We start from the raw sequence: 22,318 nt of genomic DNA, 5'->3' as shown, positions 1-22,318 counted from the left end.
TGGGAGGAGAGAGAAAAGAGAAAGGGGCAGAGGCAGTATTTGATGAAGCTGTTGAAAACTCCCAAATTTGATGGAAATCATATATCTATACATCTAAAAAGCTTAATAAACTCCAAGCAGGATTAAGTGAAAGAGTTCTTCACTGAGACTCATTATAGTCAAGTTGTCAAAAACCAAAGACAGGAGATCTTTTAAGCAGCAGTAAAGTAGTAGTATCACTTACAAAGGGATCTTCAATAAGATTAATGGTCAACTTCTCTTTAGAAACCATGGAGGCCTATAGGGAGTGGGGTGATGTATTTAAAGTATTAAAAAAAAAAAATGTGCCAACCAGTAATTCTGCATCTGACTAAGCTATCTTTCTAAATGTGTAAGAATTTAAGACTAGATAAACATTGATTTAGGGAATTTGTCATGTGAGAAATGCTCCAGGAAGTCATTCAGGGGAGATGAAAGGACACTGGATAGCAACTCAAAGCCATATGAAGAAATAAAAGACAGTGATAACCACTTCAAACCTACCACGGTAGCTACATTTTAAGTAAATGGAAAATAAAAAGTCTTGGCAAGGATATGGAGAAATTGGAACCCTTGTCCATTGCTGGTGGGAATGAAAAATAGTATAGCCACTGTGAAAAACAGCTTTGTGGTTCCTCAGGTAGTTAAACAGAATAGCAAATAATAGTAATAATAGTAAGTCCCGGCAATTCCACTACTAGGTATGTACCCAAAACAGTTGGAAACAGATGTTCAAGCAAAAATTGTACATAAGTTTTCATAGCAGCACTGTTTACAAAATAATGTTCATCGATGATTAGGTGAAGAAAGGGTGGCATATTCAATACAATGGAATATTATTCAGCCATAAATAAATACAAAATTTTTTGAAACATGCTACAGTATAGGTGAACCTTGAAAACATGCTAAGTAGAACGTAGATATGACACATAATCATTCCATTTATAGGAGTAGGTAGATTCATAGAGACAAAATCTTATTAGTAGCTGCCAAATGCTGAAGTATAGGGGAGAAAGGGTAGAGATTGCTTCATGGATATGGGTTTCCTCTGAGGTTGATAAAAATGTTTTAGACCTAGATAGAAGTGATGGTTACACACTGGATAAAAGTGTTCGAAATGCTACCGAATTATACACATTAAAGTGGTTAACTTCATGTAATGTGAATTTTGCTTCAAGAAAACATTTGCATATAAATTGATTAATATATTCTATATTGGGTCTCTTACATTTTGCTTATGTTGTGTTCATTTCTCCATTAAACATTCTTCTAAAAGAATACATTTTAGGGCGCCTGGGTGGCTCAGTTGGTTGAGCGACTGCCTTCGGCTCAGGTCATGATCCTGGAGTCCCAGGATCGAGTCCCACATCGGGCTCCCTGCTCGGCAGGGAGTCTGCTTCTCCCTCTGCCCCTCCCCCCTCTCATGTGCTCTCTCTCATTCTCTCTGAAATAAATAAATAAAATCTTAAAAAAAATACATTTTAAAGCTCTGTTACATACATACATACACAGTATTGTTGCATAGGCTTACTGTTGTATATTTAGGTTGTTTTGAATGTAAATGAAATTCTCATCCCAATAGGTTTAATAAGGTTGATTTTAAATATATAGCAAGATGAAATTTCAAGTTTTTCCAAAAAACATTTAAAAATAACACTTAGCGGGCGCCTGGGTGGCTCAGTTGGTTAAGCATCTGCCTTCAGCTCAGGTCATGGTCTCAGGGTCCTGGGATCGAGCCCCACATCTGGCTCCTTGCTCGGTGGGGAGCCTGCTTCTCCCTCCCCCTCTGCCTGCTGCTACCCCTGCTTGTGCTCTCTCTGTCTCTGTTGCTGTCAAATAAATACAATCTTTAAAAAAAAAAATAACACTTAGCATACTTGTTGGTTCTAATACAAGTAGAAATTTATTAACTATTTTTAAAAATTTTTGGTTTCAAGGTCTTAAAACATAAAACTATGAACAACTTACAAAATTATCCCTCTTAAATAATTCTGTGGTAATTTAGAAATTTTTCTAAAATTTTACACTCAGCCTTATAGTAACCCTTTTGTATTTTTTTAAAAAAACATTTGTTTCCATAAGTTTGATTTTCAAGGAAGTTTTGCATGACTAGTAATCCAGGTTTCATTTCTTTGTAGGGAGTAGATTTTGCTTTTAGTGCTAGGTGACTGTGTGTCTGCATACGTGCCTGTATGTGTTTCGTTTTATGTGACATGGAAGAACTTTATTTCTTTTCTGGTTTGTGACACTGAAGTCTGTGACTTCTGATAGTAAACTGAGCAATGAGAATAATATAAGCTGATAAACTCAAACAGATCTTGTAAGTGAAATTTGTAATTGAGAAATTATCTCTGAAAATTAATAAACGACATGTATCAGCTAAACAGTACTTTTGTAGCCTCAGTACAATTTATATACTATAAGGTTCACCCATTTAAAGTATATAATTCAGTGTTTTTTACTTCATTTACAGAAACACACACTAATTGATTTTAGAACATTTTTATCATCCTCTCTCCTCCCCTTAATTCTCCTAGCCCCAGGCAAAAACTAATCCACTTTCTCTCTCTGTGGATTTGCCTCTTCTGGCAATTTGATATAAATGGAATCATATGTGATCTTTTATGACTACCTTTTTGTATTCAGTATAATGTATTTAAGATTCACCCATGTTGTATAGCAGCATGAGTGAGTACTTTATTTCTTTTTATTGCCAAATACTGTTTTGTATAGATATTATTTATCCATTCACCAGTTGATAGACATTTGCTTTTTCCCACTTTTTTGCTCTTGTGAATAGTGATGCCATGAACATAAGTATACAAGTTTTTGAATGGTCATGTTTTCATATCTTTTGTGTACATACCTACGAGTGGAACTTCTGGGACAAATGTTTAGCATTTTAAGGCACCAGTGAATAGTTTTCCAATGTAACTGCACCATTTTACATTCCCATTAGCAGTGTGTGAGGGTTCCAGCTTCTTCACATTCTTTCCAACTTGTTATTTTCTTTTTGATTATAGTAGTTCTATGGGATGTAAAGTAGCATTGTGGTTTTTATTTCTAATGATTAATAGAACATCTTCTCAGTCGTTTATCTTTACAGAAATGTCTCTATTCCAATCCTTTCCCATTTTATTTTAATTTATTTTAATATAATTTTATGTTTTTATTTTGTTTTATTTTGTGTTTTTATTTAAATTCGAGTTAATTAACATGCAATGTAATATCAGTTTCAGGTGTGCAATATACTGATTCAGCACTTCCATACAACCGGTGCTCGTCACAAGTTTACTTTTCCCCCCTTCCTTTGTTCATTTTAAAATTTGTTGTCTTTTTTACTGTTGAAAATTAAGAGTTCTTTATTTATTCTGAATATTAGTCCCTTAACAGATACATTTTGCAAATATTTTCTCCCATTCTGTGTGCTGTCATTCCACTTTCTTGATGGTGTCCTTTGAAGCACAAATTTTGTATTTTGATGAAGTCCAACTTACACTTCTCCTTTATTGCTTATGCTTTTGGTGTTAGAGTAAGAAATCATGGCATAACTCAGAATTACAAAGATTTATCTTTTTTGAAAGATACTTAGTTTTAGTTCTTATATTTAGGTCTGTGATCCATTTTGAGGCAATATAAAATTTATCTTGAAAATTCTGTAAAATATATATAACATAAAATTTACCATCTTAACTATTTTTTAAAAAGATTTTATTAGAGAGAGAGAGAGAGAGTGAGTGAGCAAAAGCAGGGGGAGGGGCAGAAGGGGAGGGAGAAGCAGACTCCCCATTAAGCAGGGAGCCTGATGCGGGGCTCGATCCCAGACCTGAACTGAAGGCAGATGCTTAATCGATTGAGCCACCCAGGCACCCCCATCTTAACTATTTTTAAGTGTGCAATTCAGTTGTGTTAACAATATTCACACTTTTGTACAACTGATCTCCAGAACTCTTCTTGTAAAACTGAAACTATGTCCATTAAACCGTAACTCCTCATTTCCCTTTCTCCCCAGCCACTGGCAACCACCATTCTAATTTCTGCTTCTATGAATTTGACTCCTTTAGCTATCTCATAAAAGTATGATCATACAGTATTTGTTTGTGACTGTCCTATTTCACTTAGCATTATGTCCTCAAGTTTCATCCATGTTGTAGCATGTGTCAGTTTCTTTCCTTTTTAAGGCTGAATAATATTCCATTGTATGTATATACCACATTTTGTTTATCCACTCATCCATCAGTGGACACTTGAGTTGCTTCCACCTTTTGGTTGGTTGTGAATAGTGCTGCTATGAACATGAGCATACAAGTATCTCCTTGAGACCCTACTTTTTAATTTTTTGGGGTATAGACTCAGAAGTGGAATTGCCAGATCATATGGTCATTCTATTTTTAAGTTTTTGTGGAACTGTCATACAGTTTTTCCACAACAGCTACACCATTTTACATTCCTACCAGCAGTGCACAAGGACTCTAATTTCTCCACATCCTCTCCAACCCTTGTTATTTTCTGTTTTTTTGATAATAGCCATCCTACAGGTGTGAAGTGGTATCTCATTGTGCTTTTGATTTGCACTTCCCTGATGATCAGTGATGTTAACCATCTTTTCATGTACTTGTTGGCCAGCTGTACATCTTCTTTGGAGTAATGTCTATTTAAGATGTTTGCCCATTTTTTAATTGGTTTTAGTTTTTTTTGAGTCATAAGAGTTCTTTATATATTCTAGATATTAACCCTTTATCAGATATATGATTTGCAAATATTTTATCCCACTCTGTAGGTTGCCATTTTACACTGTTGGTTGTATATTTTGATGCACAGAAGTTTTAAATTTAGTATATATTTATATATTATAAATAATTATATTTTATGTATTTATATATTTTATATATATATATACACAATTGCATATACACAGTTGTATATATTATACAGTTTTATATACTTGTGCTGCCTATACCCATAGAGGCAATTTTTATGTGGAATGCAAATTCATTCTTTTACACATGGATAATCAGTTGTCCTAGCATTGTTTATTGAAAAGACTATTCTTTTCCCATGGATTTTCTTGGCTCCTTCGTCGAAAATCAAGTCACCATAAATGTTAGTGTTTATTTATGGACTGTCAGTTCTGTTCCCTTGATCTATATGTTTATCCTGTGCCAGTACTACCCTGTTTCAATTACGCTAGCTGTTTAGTAAGTTTTGACATCAGAAAGTGAGACCTCCAACTTTGTTCATTGTTTTCAGGGTCAGTTTGGCTACTGTGGGTCCCTTGAATTCCTACATGAACTTTAGGATATGTTTGTCAAATTTGGGGGGGGAGGGCGGGGAAAAAAGCCAGGTAGGATTTTGATAGGAATTGCCTTGAACCAATAGATCAATATGGGGAGTATTGCCATTTTAACAGTATTGTCTTCAAATCCACTGGGTCAGTTTTCCATTTGTTTTGATTATCCATAATGTTTTTTCAACAGTGTTTTGTAGTGTGCTAGTTTTATATTTATTTTGGTAAATGTATTCTTATGTATTTTATTTTTTGTGCTATTGTAAATAGAATTGTTTTCTTAAGTTTCGTTTTTGGATTGTTTACTGTGTGTTGAAGTACAGTTGAGTTTTGTATATTGAGCTTGAATCCTACAACTTTCCTGAGCTAGTTTCTTACAAGCTGGTTGGTTTTGTGTGGTTTCCTTGGAATTTTCTATATGAAGATCATGCCATTTACAAATATAGTTTTACTTCTTCCTTTCCAATCTGGATTTCTTTAATTTCTTTCCAGATTGCCCTGGCTAGGACTGACAGTATGATATTGAAGATAGGAGGAAGAATGGATATGCTTGTCTTGTTCTTGTCCTAGAGGAAAAGCATCTAGTCTTTGACCATTTAGTATCATTTAACAATATTGGTTCTTCCAGTCCATGAACATGGAATATCTTTCCATTTGTTTGTGTCATCTTCAGTTTCTTTCAGTGTTTTTATAGCTTTCAGAGTTCAGGTGTTAAACCTCCTTGGTTAATTTTAGTCCTAGGACTTTATTATTATTGGTTCAGTTGTAAATAGGATTATTTTCTTAATATCTCTTTCTGTTACTTCATTATTAGCATATAGAAATGCAACAGATTTCTGTATGTTAATTTTGTGTCCTACTTTACTGAATTCATTTGTCAGTTCTGGTAGTTTTTTGGTGGAATCGTTAGGATTTTCTATATATAGTATTATGTCATCTACAAATAGTGAAAGTTTTACTTTTTCCTTATCAACTGGATGCCTTTTATTTCTTTTCCTTGTCTTATTGCTGTGGCTAGGACTTCCAGTACTATGCTGAATTAAACTGGTGAGAGTGATATCCTTACCTTGTTCCTGAGGGGAAAAGCTCTCAGTTTTTCACCATTGAGTATGATGTTAGCTGTGAGATTTTCATATACGGCTTTTATTATGTTGAGGTATGTTCTCTCTAAACCTACTGTTGAGAGTTTTATCATGAATGGATGTTGTACTTTATCAAATGCTTTTTGTGCATTTATTGAGACGATCTTACTGGTTTTATTCTTTCTCTTATTAATGTGATGCTACAAACAATGAATGGGAAATCGAAGAAATCAGAGAATACAGGGAGACAAATGAAAATGAAAACACAGTGGTTCAGAATCTTTGAGATACAGCGAAAACAGTTCTCAGAGGGAAGATTATAGCAATACACGCCTACTTCAGGAAGCAAATAAAATCTCAAAGAACCTAACCTTATACCTAAAGGATCTAGAAAAAGAACAAAGTCCAGAGCCAGTGGAATGAAGGAAATAATAACAATTAGAGTAGACGTAAATGAAATAGAGACTAAAAAAAAAACAATAGACCTGATCAATGAAACCAGGAGCTAGTTCTTTGAAAAGGTTAACAAAATTGATAAACCTTTAGTAAGACTTATCAAAAAAAAGAAGAGAGGATTCAAATAAATAAAATCAGAAATGAAGGAGGAGAAATAACAACCAATACCACAGAAATACAAAGGATTATAAGAATATTATTAAAAACTATATGCCAAAAATTGGACAACCAAGAAGAAATGGATAAATTCCTTAGAAACATATCACCTTCCAAAACTGAATTAGGAAAACACAGAAAATTTGAACAGACCAATCACTAACAATGAAATTGAATCAGTAATAAACTCCCAACAAACAAAAGTCCAGGACCTGGTGGCTTCACAGGTAAATTCTACCAAGCATTTAAAAAAGAGTTAATACCTATTCTCGAACTATTCCAAAAAACAGAAGAGGAAGGAAACTTCCAGATTCCTTCTATGATGCCAGCATTACCCTATTACTAAAATCGTTTAAAGACATTACAAAAAAAGGGGCACCTAGGTGGCTCAGTCGTTGGGCGTCTGCCTTTGGCTCAGGTCGTGATCCTAGAGTCCTGGGATTGAGCCCCACATCGGGCTCCCTGCTCGGCGGGAGGCTTGTTGCTCCCTCTCCTGCTCTCCCTGCTTGTGTTCCCTCTTTCCTGTGTCTTTCCCTGTCAAATAAATAAATAAAATCTTAAAAAAAAAAAAAAAAGACATTACAGAAAAAAAGAATACTGTAGGCCAGTATGTCTTATGAACACAGATGCAAAAATCTTCAACAAAATATTAACAAACTCAATCTAATAATACATTTAAAAAAATAATTCACCATGATCAAGTGGGATTTATTCCTGGGATGCAAATAAATTTATTTGCAAATAAATCAACGTGATACATCACATTAACATGCAAAAGGATAAAACCATATGATTATCTCAGTAGATACAGAAGAATCATTGTAGTTTTCTTTAAAATTATTTTTATTTTTATTTTACATTTAAATTCAATTAACATATGATGTATTACTGATTTCAGAGGTAGAGGTCAGTGATTCATCAGTCTTATATAATACCCAGTGCCCATTACATCCTGTAGCCTCCTTAATGTCCATCACCCAGTTACCCCATCCCTCCATCCCTACCCCTCTCCAGCAACCCTCAGTTTGTTTCCTATGATTAAGAGTCCCTTACAGTTTGTCTGCATCTCTGGTTTCATCTTGTTTTTTTTTTTCCTCTCTTCCCCTATGATGCTCTGTTTTGTTTCTTAAATTCCACATATGAGTGAGATCATATGATAATTGTCTTTCTGTTACTGACTTCTTTCGCTTAGCATAATACCCTCTAGTTTTATCCATGTCGTTGCAAATGGCAAGATTTCATTTTTTTGATGGTTGAGTAATATTCCGGTGTGTGTGTGTGTGTGTATGTATGTGTATGTGTGTATGTATGTGTATGTATATATATATATACCACATCTTCTTTATCCATTCATTTGTCGATGGACATCTGGGCTCTTTCCATAGTTTGGCTATTGTGGACATTGCTGCTAAACATTGCGGTGCAGATGCCCCTTCAGATCAATACATTTGTTTCTTTGGGGTAAATCCCTAGTAATGCAATTGCTGGGTTGTAGGGTAGCTCTCTTTTCAACTTTTTGAAGAACCTCCATACTGTTTTCCAGAGTGACTGCACCAGCTTGCATTCCCACCGGCAGTGTAGGAGGGTTCCCCTTTCTCTGCATCCTCGCCAACATCTGTCATTTCCTGAGTGGTTAATTTTAGCCATTCTGACTGGTGTGAAGTAGTATCTCATTGTGGTTTTGATTTGTATTTCCCTGATGCTGATTGATGTTGAGCACTTTTTCATGTGTCTATTGGCCATTTGTATATCTTCTTTGGAAAAATGTCTGTTCATGTCTTCTGCCCATTTATTGACTGGATTATTTGTTCTTTAGGTGTTGAGTTTGAGAAGTTCTTTTTTTTGGGTAAAGATTTTATTTATTTATTTGACAGAGGGAGACATGGCGAGAGAAGGAACACAAGCAGGGGGAGTGGGAGAGGGAGAGGCAGGCTTCCCGCGGAGCAGGGAGCCCAATGCGGGGCTTGATCCCAGGGTCCTGGGATCATGACCTGAGCCGAAGGCAGATGCTTAATGACTGAGCCACCCCCGGTGCCCCATGATAAGTTCTTTATAGATTTTGGATACTAGCCCTTTATCTGATATGTCATTTGCAAATATCTTCTATTCTGTCAGTTGTCTTTTGGTTTTGTCGGCTGTTTCCTTTGTTGTACAAAAGCAGTCATAGTTTTAATTTTCATTTCCTTAATGTTAACCGTGTTGAACAGGTTATTATGCCCCTATGTCCATCTCTATTTTAGTCAGTGAAATGTTGGTTATTTGCCCATTTTTCTAATTGGGTTGTCTTTATTTTTTTTTAAGCTGTTAAGGTTTGGGACATCTGTATGTATGTTAGATACAAGTCTTTTATTGGATATGAGGTTTACAAAATTTTCTCCCGGCCTATAGCTGGGAGAGACGGGGGGCCCATCACTGCTGCTGAATGAGAAAAATCCACTTTCCCTATGTGGTCTCCACTGATACCACAGCAAGGGGTAGCTCCTTACCAACCATCAAGGGCAAAAATAAGTCCTGGGCCCCTGCTTGGCCATCTCTAATACCGTGGCTTGGATGTTGGGGTGTCTTGTAATCATTTAGCAAGGGTAGAGGTTTAGGCTCCTCATTTAGCCTTTGCTGATATGAGAAAAGCAGTTTTTTTTTTCCTGTGGTGTTTGGCTGGAATAGAGCAGTTATGGTCTAAAAGTTTTCTGTCTTGCTAGACTTCACTTTTACTGTTTTGTTTTGTTTTTTTTAGCTAATGAGAGTGGGTTTTTATTAGAGCCTTTGTCTATGCCCTTTTTTCCTGTGTTGCTGGCTTCTTTAGCTCCCAGATCTGGAATATATGAGGTAAAATGAAAACCCAGGGATTTCACTACCATATCATTCCTCAGGTCCCAAAATCCCTAGCCAGCCTGCCTTCTCTAGATCTTTCAGATAATTCTTATGTTTTATATATAATGTCTAGGACTTTTAGTTATACTTATCAGACAAATAGGAGAAAGTACAACTACTCTATTACATCAGAAGTGATAGCATAATTTTAGGTATTTTTATTTGAAATCGAATGTGGCTATTATCATCAAATAGGTAAAACAGAAATCTCAAAGAAGTTTTATATTTATGGTAGCTTTAGGTTCTGATCCATTACCCCAGGAAGAAGTACTCATTCTTTTTCCTATTCTTTGGAATATTCCTTTCTGTCATTCTTCATCACAATGATTGGTAAAATATTAGGGTATAGGCCAAGCTTCTATAACAGAGAGACCCCAAAATACAATGGCTCAAATATGGTAGAATTTTATTTTTCTTTTTTATTGTAGTCTAAGGCAGGAAAGGGAGCTCTGTTCCTTGAAGTTATCCAAAGACCCAAGCAGGCTTGGCAGCTAAGCCATTTTTACACATGGCTTCTGGTAGTAGGGGAACATAGAGGCCAAGAATTTGATTTTCTAAGGACAGGAAGCAGAACTTATACTTACTGCTTTTGCTCATAACCCATTGGCCTAAACCTAGTCATATGGTCACACCTAGGTACAAAGGAACCTGGAAAGGTCTCCAGCTTTGTGGCCATGTGACCAGCAAAGGTTAGGGTAAGGAACCTCTGTTACTAAAAGAAAAAGGGTGAGAATACTGGCAGACCAAAGTAGTCTTTATTTTTGTTAGTTTAGTGAAACATTTTTAGAAGAAATTAACTGTGTGGTCTTAGTTATCATGAGCCATTTTATCCTATAATTAACTGTCCTTTTTGTTATGTTCTTATCTGTTTTATTGTAAAAGATCAACAGGACCTTTGTGGTCAATTCTTAGCCTGGATTATAAAACTGGTTTTTATATAATTATTTGGACTACAGTAAGAACTTGTTTGTGTCTTCTAGGGTTTACGGAGTCCACGGGGAATAGGATACAAGCCAGAAGCTGTATGTAGTCACATTATTATTGAGAGCCATGAAAAAGGATGTTTCAGGACCCTAACTGCTGAACAACCACAATTGGATAGTCACCCTTGTGTTTTCAGATCTGCTGACCCCTCAGAAATGATCAGAGGACAACGGAGTCCATCATCATGGAGAACCAGACACATCGACCTTTCCAAATCTCTAGACCAGAGTAACCCCCATTTCAAAGTTTGGAATTCCTTACAGTTACGAAGTCATTCCCCATTTCAAAACTTTACAACTGATGACTTCAGAATTAGCCAGGGTCTTCGAATGCCATTCCATGAAAAGATAGACCCTTGGCTGTCAGAATTAGTAGAACCTGCTTGTGTGCCACCTGAAGAAATGGATTGTCATTCTTCATCACAAATGCTGCCCCCAGAATCCATGAAAAAGTTTACTACTTCCATCACTTTTTCATCTCACCGACATTCTAAATGCTTTTCAGATTCCTCTGTTCTTAAGGTTGGTGTTACTGAAGGTAGCCAGTGTACTGGAGCATCTGTGGGGGTATTTAATTCTCATTTCACTGAAGAGCAAAATCCTCCCAGAGATCTAGAACAGAGAACCTCTTCCCCTTCATCATTTAAAATTGTTAGTCATTCACCAGATAAAGCTGTGACTATTTTAGCAGAAAGTAGTAGGCAAAGCCAAAAATTATCTGTTGAACATTCTCAGCAAGAAGAAAAACTCTTAGAAAGATCAGATTTTAAAGGCAGTGATTCTGAGCCCAGTACCAGTGCAAAGTGTAGCAATGTCAAGGAAGTTCATTTTTCTGATAACCATACCTTCATTAGCATGAGCAGACCAAGTTCCACACTAGGAGTAAAAGAGAAGAATGTAACTATAACTCCAGATCTTGCTTCGCACATTATTCTTGAACAACGAGAGCTCTTTGAACCAAGCAAAGCCTCACATGCAGATCACCATGTGAGAAAATACCATTCTCCCCCTCCTCAACATCAGGATTATGTAGCTCCAAACCTTCCTTGTCACATTTTTCTTGAAAAACGAGAACTCTTTGAACAAAGCAAAGCCCCACATTTAGATCATCAGATGAGAGAAAACCACTCTCCCTTTCCTCAAGGTCAGGATTATATAGCTTCAGACCTTCCTTCTTCCATTTTTCTTGAACAACGTCAGCTCTTTGAACAAAGCAAAGCCCCAGATGTAGATCACATGGGAAAATACCATTCCCCTCTTCCTCCAGGTCAGGATTATGTAGTAGAAAAGAATAACCAACATAAGTTTAAATCATACATTTCCAATATGATAAATGTTGAAGCCAAGTTCGATAACGTGGTCTCCCACTCAGCCCCAAATCAGTGTACATTAGTAACATCTGCATCTACTCCACCCTCAAATAGAAAAGCACTTTCCTGTGTTCATATAACTCTTTATCCCAAGACTCCTTCCAAGGTGGATAGTGGAACCTTAGATAAAAGATTTCACTCACTGGATCCTGCTTCTAAAACAAGGATGAATAGTGAGTTTAACTCTGACCTACAGACTCTATCTTCAAGATCATTGGAACCAACCTCCAAATTATTGACCGGTAAACCTGTAGCACAGAATCAAGAATCTTTAGGTTTTCTAGGACCTAAATCTTCACCGGACTTCCAAGTTGTACAGTCTCCTCTTCCAGATAGTAATACTATTTCTCAGGACTTGAAAAACATACTTTTTCAGAATAGCCAGATAGTAACCTCAAGGCAAACACAAGTGAACATTTCAGATTTGGAAGGATATTCCAGTCCAGAAGGGACTCCGGTATCTGCAGATCGGTGAGTCTCAATGTGATGACAAGCAAGCTGATGGAATTTGTGATAAAAGGTTTTAAATACTTACGCAAATGTAAGGTCTTGGGGGAAAAGCAGTACGATTTCTCTTATGGGAGGTTGTATCTGACCAGTATTCCAGAAGTCTTTCAAGGCATAAATGCCTAAGTAAGAGAGAACATCTGAAAGTAATGTATTTATAATTTCAGAGGGCTTTTGACAAGACTTGGCACCGAGTATATCAAAACATTGAATTACTTTGGGAAGAGTCTTTGATCATCCCATGGTACAATTTACTAATTGTTTATTGTGTTGGAAATACACTGAAGACCAGGATTTGGGTTGTGTGCACGTGCTCACTCTCTTGCTTGTTTGCTCATGTTCTCTCTCTCTCCTTTCTCTCTTAGTTTCCATTTCATGATTCTCCTCAAATATTTAGTATTTACAATGAAAAAAAGGTAACTTTCCAGCAGAGAATCCTGACAGGTATCACTTTAGCCAAGTTATCAAGGCTAACCTCACTGGTAATGCATGTCAATATAATGTGCTCTCTAATGTGATGCCCCATTTTACAGTGTATTATAGGAAAGGAAACCCAGGTCAGGACTGTATGCATTAGTTTTATACTATTCAGCCTTATTTTAAGACTATCATTAATTCAGTTTTACATTTTGAATCCTTTAAAATACAGCTAAAACAGAATTACCGTGTGTGTTTCACGTTCCACCTTGTAGTTCAGAAAGCAGTATATGGTAGTGAAGAGCCCTGGGCTTGGAAAGAAGGAAGGGAAAAAAACGTTTATTCAGCATCCACATGTGGTAGTTATGGCAGTGAGGGACTTATATATGTTATCTCATTTAATGCTTATGATAACCCTATGACGTAGGTGGTGATATCCTTATTACCCTCTGGGAAGCTGAGACACTGATACTGCTACTTTGTCAGCAGACAGCATTGTCTCACATAATGCTCTTTTGTTTTTGGTTTTGTTTTTTTTTTAAGATTTATTTATTTATTTTATTGAGGGTGTGGGGGGCAGAGGGAGAGAGAATCTCAAGCAGGCTTCCTGCTGAGCATGGAGCCTGACAGGGGCTCAATCTCACAACCCTGAGATCACGTCCTGAGCTGAAACCAAGAGTCAAATGCTCAACCGAGCCACCCAGGTGCCCCCACACATAATGCTGTTTGTAAGCAAGAGAATGGGCATTCTCGTGCAATCTGTTTAAAGCAAGAGCTCGTTCACTGCATGGTAGTGTCTCCCTGAATCTTGAGCCCTCCTTTCAGCTCCTCAGTCAGCTATCCTCCTGGACAAGTCATTTAATATCTTTGGTACTCCTATGTGGATGATGGTGGGAGGAAAGGCTTGAAAAGCTGCACGGTCCCTTATAGCTCTAAAACTTAGTGGTTGAGAATTGGATTGGGCCTAAAAAATAGGGTCAGTCTCTGCTTTCAGTATTATAATACAGAATTAGAGTTGAATTCCTTGAATGAGAAGAAAATAATAGATGACTATAAATATGAACTAATAATAATGCCATTTGTCTGCAATGTACTAAATGCCATCTCTTATAGTAGATGCAGATACCATTTTATACTTAGTATAATCATCAGAATTTTAAAATCCTAATACTTAGAGAAATTAAATGTTTTGCCCAACATCACATGGCTATTATTAAGTGTTAAGAGGTGGCATTTGAATCTAGGTTTGTTTGACTCCAGAGTCCATAGTAATTCAAGGGGTGCCTGGGTGACTCAGTCGGTTAAGCATCTGCCTTCGGCTTGGGTCATGATCCCGGAGTCTCAGGATCAAGCCCTGCACTGGGCTCTCCGCCCAGCAGGGAGTCTGCTTCTCCCTCTGACCCTCCGCCCTCTCGTGCTCTCTCTCTCAAATAAATAAATAAAATCTTTAAAAAATAAAAAACAAAATATTAAGTATTTTAAAGCTTTTTTATGTTGAGATTATTTTAAATTTACAGAGGTGTTACAAAAATAGTAGGAATAGTCCTTGTATTAATTATTTATTGCTGTGTAACATGCTACTCCGAAATGTAGCAGCTTAAAACAATATTATCCCAATGTTAATTCGGGTTTCTGTGAGTCAGAAACCTAAGTGAGGCTTAGCTGGGTGCTTTCAGCTCAGGGTCTCTTACAAGGTTGCAAACAAGGTGTTGCCTGCAGCTGTAGTCCCATATCAAGGCTTGATTGAGAGGGTATGTTTCCAAGCTTGTTCACATGGCTATTGGCCAGAGACATCTTCCCTTCCTTCCATAAGGCAGATGTGCCCTGTCACATAATTGCCTTTACTTTTTGTGGTGAGAACGTTTAAGATCTTCTCTTTTAACAACTTTCAAGCGTATGATATTATTGTTAGCTGTCATTACAATGCTGTGCATAGATCAAATGTAACAGCTAAATGTCCCCCAGAGTGAGCATGTGAGAGAACAAGGATACCCAAGACAAACGTCATAGTCTTTGTAGCCTAACTTTCTAAGTGAATCTCACCACTTCTGCCACTTTCTCTTCAGTAGAAATGAATCACTATTTCCTCAAGAATTAGGGGTCACACAAGGGTGTGAATACCAGGAATCAGAGATCATTGGAGAATATCTTAGAGGTTACCAATATGTCCTTTACCAAAGATTCCTTTATGTTAACATCTTACCATAACACATTTACCAAAACTAAGAAATTATCCTTCATATAAAATTATAACTAAGATATAGACTGATTTGGATTTCACCTGATTTTTCCACAATTGAAACTTTTTTGCTTCAGATCCAACCGAAGATCCCACCACGATTCTACCTTGTGTTTTAGTTGTCATGTCTACTTTATTTCCTCCAGTCTATGGCTGTCCTTGTTTTTTATGACATCAACACTTTGAAGAGAAATGATTAGTTGTTTTGGAGAAAGTTTTTATTTAGTTTTCCCTGATGTCTCAGGAGTATATTGAGGTTATGCATTTTCAATGCATCTCATTAGGGAGCACATTAAGTTGATATGCATTACTGGCGATGTTAACCTTGATCACTTGACTACAGTGGTGTCTACCAAGATTCTCCACAGTACAGTTACTGTTTTTCCTTTGTAAATACTAGATATTTGAGGGAGAAACTGGTAGACTATGTAAACATCCTGTTTCTGCTTAAACTTTGATCACTTATTTTAGCATCCATCACTGGATCTTGCCTGTAGCAATTATTACTATAGTATTCTAATGGAGTTTTTATATTTCTTTCATTCCTATTAAGTGGAATTTTTCTGTAAGCAGGAGCTGTTGTTCCTTCCCCATTTATTTATTCCTTTATTCATGTACATCAGTATGGATACAGGGGCATTTATTTCATTCTTTGGATTATAATCTAATACTCCTCAAATTATTCCAGTTTTAGCTATTGAGAACACTTTCATGTTGGCTCCCATACCCTGCACTAGCCTGCTCTGCTGCCCCATCAACCATTTCTCCCAAGAAACCTTGTTTTCTGTTTCCCTTCCTCCCTTCCCCCTCCCTCGCTTCCTTCTTTTACCTTTCCTTTCCTTTCTTTTTTCTTTCTTGAAAAAAGGATTTATTTTTATTTTTTTCTAGCTTTTTTGAGACATAATTGACATAAAACATTGTGTAAGTTTACTAAGGTTTGTAGTGTGTTGATTTGATAGACTCATGTATTGCAAAATAATTACGACTATAGCATTAGCTAATACCTCTGCCCTGTCACGTAATTGCCTCTACTTTTTGTGGTGAGAGCGTTTAAGATCTTCTCTTTTAGCAACTTTCAAGTGTATGGTATTATTGTTAGCTATCATTACAATGCTGTGCATAGATCCCCAGAACATCTTCATCTTCTGGTTGGAAGTCCATACCCTTTGACCACAATCTCCCCATTTCTCTCACCCTCCAGTCCCTGATAACTACCCTTCTACTTTCTGTTTCCATGAGTTTGGCTGTTTTATATTCCACATATATATCATACAGTTTTTGTCTTTCTCTGTCTAACTTTTTTCATTTAGCATAATGCCCTTAAGGTCCATCTATGTATGTTGTTTCAAATGACAGGATTTCCTTCTAATGGCTGAATAATATAATATTATATATATATGTACATATATATATGAATGGATAATATTATATAGATATAGATATGTATAAATATCACTTCTTTATCCCTTCATATATTGATGGACACTTAGGTTGTTTCCATATCTTGGCTATTATGAATAATGACATGGGAGTGTAGATCTCTCTTCAATATTCTGTTTTCATTTCCTTTGAATATATACCCAGAAGTGAGATTGCTGGCTCATATGGTAGTTCTGTTTTTAAGTTTTTGAAGACTCTCCATACTGTTTTCCATAGTGGCTATATCAATTACATTCCCATCAACCAGTAGTGCACAAGGGTTACCTTCATTCTGTATCCTCAACAACATTTATTTCTTGTCTTTTTTTTTTTTTAAGATTTTATTTATTTATTTGAGAGAGAGAGAGAGCACAAGCTGTGGGGAAGGGCGGAAGGAAAGGGAGAAGCAGACTCCCCATGAAGCAGGGAGCCCTATGCGGGGCTTAATCCCAGGACTCTAGGATCAGGACCTGAGGTAAAGGCAGACACTTAACCGACTGAGCCACCCAGGCTCTCTTGTCTTTTTGGTAATGGCCATTCTAACAGGTGTCAGGTGATATATCTCATGGATTTCATGGAGCTAGAGGTTTGCATTTCCCTGATGATTAGTGATGTTGAGCACCTTTTCATGTACCCGTTGGCCATTTGTATGTCTTCTTTGGAAAAATGTCTGTTCAATTCCTCTGCCCAGTTTTATTTTTTAAGTTTTTATTTGAATTCCAGTTAGTTAACATACAGTGCGATATCAGTTTCAGGTATACAAAATAGTGATTCAGCGCCTCCGTACAACACCTGGTGCTCATCACAATTGCACTTCCCAATTTCCCTAACCTACCCAACCCATTACCTCCACCCACCTGGCAACCATCAGTTCTCTATAGTTAAAAGTCTGTTTCTTGGTTTGCCTTTTTTCCCCCCTTTGCTCATTTGTTTTGTTTCTTAAATTCCACATATGAGTGAGATCAACTGGTATTTGTCTTTCTATGACTAACTTATGTATAATACTCTCTAGTTCCATCCATGTTGTTGCAAATGTCAAGATTTCATTCTTTTTATGGCTGAGTAATATTCTATTGTATGTATGTATACCACATGTTCTTTATCCATTCATCAATTGATGGACACTTGGGCTGTTTCCCTAATTTGGGTATTGTAGATAATGCTGCTATAAACATCAGGGTGCATGTATCCCTTTGAATTAGTGTTTTTATTTTGGGGGGTAAATACCCAGTAATACAATTGCTGGATGGTAGGGTAGTTCTATTTTTCACTTTTTGAGGAACTTTCATATGATTTTCCACAGTGGCTGCACCAGTTTGCATTGTCACCAACAGTGTAAGAGGGTTCCCCTTTCTCCACATCCTCAACAACATCTGTTGTTTCTTGTGTTGTTCACGTTAGCCATTCTGACAGGTGTGAGGTGATCTCTCATTGTAGTTTTGGCTTGCATTTCCCTGATAATCAGTGATGTTGAGCATCTTTTCATGTGTCTGTTGGCCATCCATAGGTGGTTTTTGGAAAAATGTCTGTTCATGTGTTCAGCCCATTGTTTAATTGGATTCATTTTGGGGGTGTCAACTTGTTTGTTCTTTGTTACTGAGTTCTAAGAGTTCTTTATCTTTTTGGATATTAATCCCATATCAGATCCATGGTTTACAAATATTTTCTCCCATTCTGTAGGTTGCCTTTTTATTTTGTTGATTGTCTCTTTTGATGTACAGAAGATTTTTGGTTGATACAGTCCCACCTATTGAGTTTTATTTTTGTTGCTTGTGCCTTTGGTGTCACATTAAAAAAAGTCATTGCCACGATCAATGTCAAGGAGTTTCTCCCATATGTTTTTCTCTAGGAATTTTCAGGTTTTATGTTTAACTCAACCCATTTCAAGTTAACTTTTGTGAATGGTATAAGAATAGGGGTCCAAGTTCGTTTTTCTGCACATGGTTATTCAGTTTTTACAGGACTATTTATTAAAGAGGCTATCTTTTCCTCATTGATTATTCTTGGATCCCTTGTCAAATATTAGTTGACTGTATGTGCAGGGAAATATTTCTGTGCTCTCTGTTTGGTTCATTTGTCTGTTTCTATTTTAATGCTAGTACCATGCTGTTCTGATTACTGTAACTTTGTAGTGTAGTTTAAAATCTGGAAGTGTGATGCCTCCAGTTTTGTTCTTACTCAGAATTTCTTTGGCTGTTTGGGGTCTTTTATGGCTCCATACAAATTTAAGACTTTTTTTTCTCTTTGTCTGAAAAATGCCAGCGAGTGTTGATGGGGATTGCATTGACTCTGTAGGTGGCTTTGGGTAATGTGGACTTTTTAACAATATTAATTCTTCTGGTGCATGAACATAGGACATCTTTCCATTTTTTTGTGTCTTCCTCAATTTCTGTCATCAAAGTCTTGTAGTTGTCAGGGTACAAATCTTTCATGTCCTTGATTAAATTTGTTCCTAGGTATTTTATTGTTTTTGATACTAGTGTAAATTTGGATTGTTTTCTAATTTTTTTTTTCAGATATCTTGTCATTAGTGTATAGAAACACTCTAAAACTAAATGACTTTTTTTTTTAAGCAAATATTTCCAATTAAAGTCATCTAGGCTTAGTTCTTTAAACTCTGTTGATAACAGCTGTATGTTTTTATTTTTTATTTATTTTTATTTTTTTAAAGATTTTATTTATTTACTTGACAGAGAGAGAGAGCACAAGAAGGCAGAGCGGCAGGCAGAGGGAGAGGGAGAAGCAGACTCTCTGCTGACCAAGGAGCCTGGTGCTGGCTAGTGTATAGAAATACTAATCATTGGTGCAGTATTTAAGATTTTCCATATATAAGATTATATCATTTGTAAACAAAGACAGTGTTACTTCTTCTCTGATTTGGATGCCTTTTACTCCTTTTTCTTTCCTGGTTGCTCTGGCTAGGACTTCCAGTACTATGTTAAATAAGAATGGTGAGACTGGGCACTTTTATCTTGTTCTTGATATTAAAGGGAAACTTTTAACCAATCACCACTGAGGATGATATAAGCTGAGGGTTTGTCATATGTTGAGGTACTCAATTTGTTGATAGTTTTTATCATGAATGAATGTTGTGTTTTGTCAAATGCTTTTTCTTGATTTTTATCTTTCACTTTTTAATGTTGTATATCACAATTGTTGATTTGCATATGTTGAACTGTCCTTGCCTCCCAGGGATAAATCTGAACTGATCATAGTGTAGGATTCTTGAAATGTACTGTTGAATTTGATTTGCTAATATTTTGTTGGGGATTTTTGTGTCTGCATTCAGAGATAGTGGTTTGCAGTTTTCTAGAAATGTCCTTATCTGGTTTTGGATCAGGGTAATGCTCACCTTGTAAAATGAATTTGGAAGTGTTCCTTCCTCTTCAATTTTTGGATGAGTTTCATGAAGATTGGTGTTATTTCTTCTTTAAATGTTTGGTAGAATTCACCAGTAAAACCTTCTGGTCCTGGACTTTTTTTTTGTTTGGAGGTTTTTGATTACTATTCAGTCTCCTTACTCATTATTGGTCTGTTCATGTTTTCTATTTCTTCATGATTCAGTCTTGGGAAGTTGTATGTTTCTAGGAATTTATCCTTTTTTTTCCCTAGGTTCTCCAATTTGTTGGCATATAATTGTTCATAATAGTCTCATGATTCTGTGTATTTCTGTGGTATCAACTGTAATGTCTTCTCTCCTTTTCTTTTCTATTATTTTCTTTCTTTTTGAGAGAGAGAGAGAGTGTACATGAGCAGGAGGGAGGGGCAGAGGGAAATGGGGAGAGAGAATCTTAAGCAGTCTTCATGCCCGGCACGGAGCCCGACATGGGGCTCCATCTCACAACCCTGAGATCATGACCATGACCTGAGTCAGACGCTTAACTGACTGAGCCAACCAGGCACCTCAAGACCTTTCTTTTTTCTTAATATAGGCATTCATCACCATAAATTTCCCTCTTTGAACTGCTTTTGCTTCATCCCATTGATTTTTGTATGTTGTGTATCCATTTTCATTTGTTTCAAGATTTTTTTTTGCTTTCTCTTTTGATTTTTTTTTCTTTAACATATTGGTTGTTCAGGACTCTGTTGTTTAATTTCCACATATTTGTAAAATTTCCTGCTTTCCTACTGGTATTGATTTCTAGTTTCATATTTGGTTGGGAAAGGTACTAGGTATGACTTCAGTCCTCTTAAATCTAAGACTTGTTTTGTGGCCTATCATATGACCTGTCCTGCAAAATGTTCTGTGTGTGCTTAATAAGAATGTGTATTCAGGAGCTGTTGGATGGAATATTCTCTATGTCTGTTAAAGTCCATTTGGTCTAAATTATAGTTCAAGTCCAACATTTCCATGTTGATTTTCCTGCCTAGAAGATCTGTCCATTGTTAAATTTAGGGCATTTAAAAACATAACGTGCAGGGAGTAAAATGGTAGTGTTTTTGTATGTGATCAAAGTTGTTACTATACAAAATAGGTTGTTATAGCTATAAGAAGTTTTATATAAGCCTCATGGTAACTCCAAGGCAAAAACATACAGTAGATTCATGAAAAATAGAAGGGAATCAGAACATAATCTTAGGAAATCAACAATTCACAAAAGAAGGCAGCAAGAGTGGAAGAAAGAAACAAGGAAACTACAAAACAGCCAGAAAACAAATGAGATGGCATTAGTAAGTCCTTAACTATCAATAATTACTCTAAATATGAATGGATTGAATTCTCCAATTAAAAGACATAGAGTGACTGGATGAATAAAAACACACAACTATATGCTGCCTATAAGAGACTCATTAGCTTAAAGACACAAAAGTTTAAAGTGAAGAAATGGAAAAAGATACTCCATACAGGTGGTAACCAAAAGAGAGCAGGAGTAGCTGTATTTATACAGACAAAATAGACATTAAGCCAAAAGCAGTAACAAGAGACAAGGAAGACCATTATATAATAATAAAGGGGACAGTTCATCAATATGATATAATAGTTGTAAATATATGCATACCCAACATTGGAGCATTTAAGTGTATTAAGCAATTACTAAACATATCAGAAAGGAGAAATAGAAAACAAAACAATAATAATAAGGGACTTCAGTACCATACTTTGACCAGGTTAGCTCATTGTTACTAGGATGTCACTTCTTCTAGCAGTTAACCAAGCTAAGAATTATATGTATGTATATTAATTCATGCATATGCCTACTTCTCTACTTATTCCCATCTCTGTCAGTGTGTGTGTATGTGTTTGTGTATATCTGTATATGTAAGTATTTTTTAAACGTCTAGTCAATATTGATACCTTCAGCTGATCTAGAGCACTGGGTTGATTCAAGCCTTTTGATAAACCTGGCTCTCATTATCTATAATATATTTACCTTAGTATATAAATTAGATAGTTTCAGAATTCTCCAACTTGAGTTCAGTGTTTATATATGCTTTTCTCTTGAATTTAACATTACAGTATCTAGTCAACACACTGCTGACATTTCTTCGTTGTTGTTTTTTTCTTTTTCTTC

The 22,318-nt window shown here is 36.2% G+C and overlaps 1 protein-coding gene across 7 annotated transcripts in view; it reads left to right on the top strand.

Annotated features, from left to right (window-relative positions):
* Positions 1–22,318, top strand: part of ALMS1 (ALMS1 centrosome and basal body associated protein) — a 216,706-nt gene that overhangs the window by 99,664 nt on the left and 94,724 nt on the right. For all 7 annotated transcript variants that reach the window (XR_010405594.1, XR_010405592.1, XR_010405593.1 and 4 more), the window contains one exon: positions 10,851–12,694. Coding sequence is in view for 4 of the 7 variants with exons in the window: in XM_064572311.1 (XP_064428381.1) it covers positions 10,851–12,694 (1,844 nt within the window). In the remaining 3 variants the exon portion in view is untranslated. The remainder of the gene's footprint in view (positions 1–10,850; positions 12,695–22,318) is intronic.

The sequence above is a fragment of the Mirounga angustirostris genome, unplaced genomic scaffold (assembly GCF_029215605.1).
Source record: "Mirounga angustirostris isolate CCGP_5_RB_7025 unplaced genomic scaffold, mMirAng1.0.hap1 SCAF_10, whole genome shotgun sequence".
In the NCBI taxonomy this organism is placed as follows: Eukaryota; Metazoa; Chordata; class Mammalia; order Carnivora; family Phocidae; genus Mirounga; species Mirounga angustirostris.
This window is presented reverse-complemented; position numbering and strand designations above follow the sequence as displayed.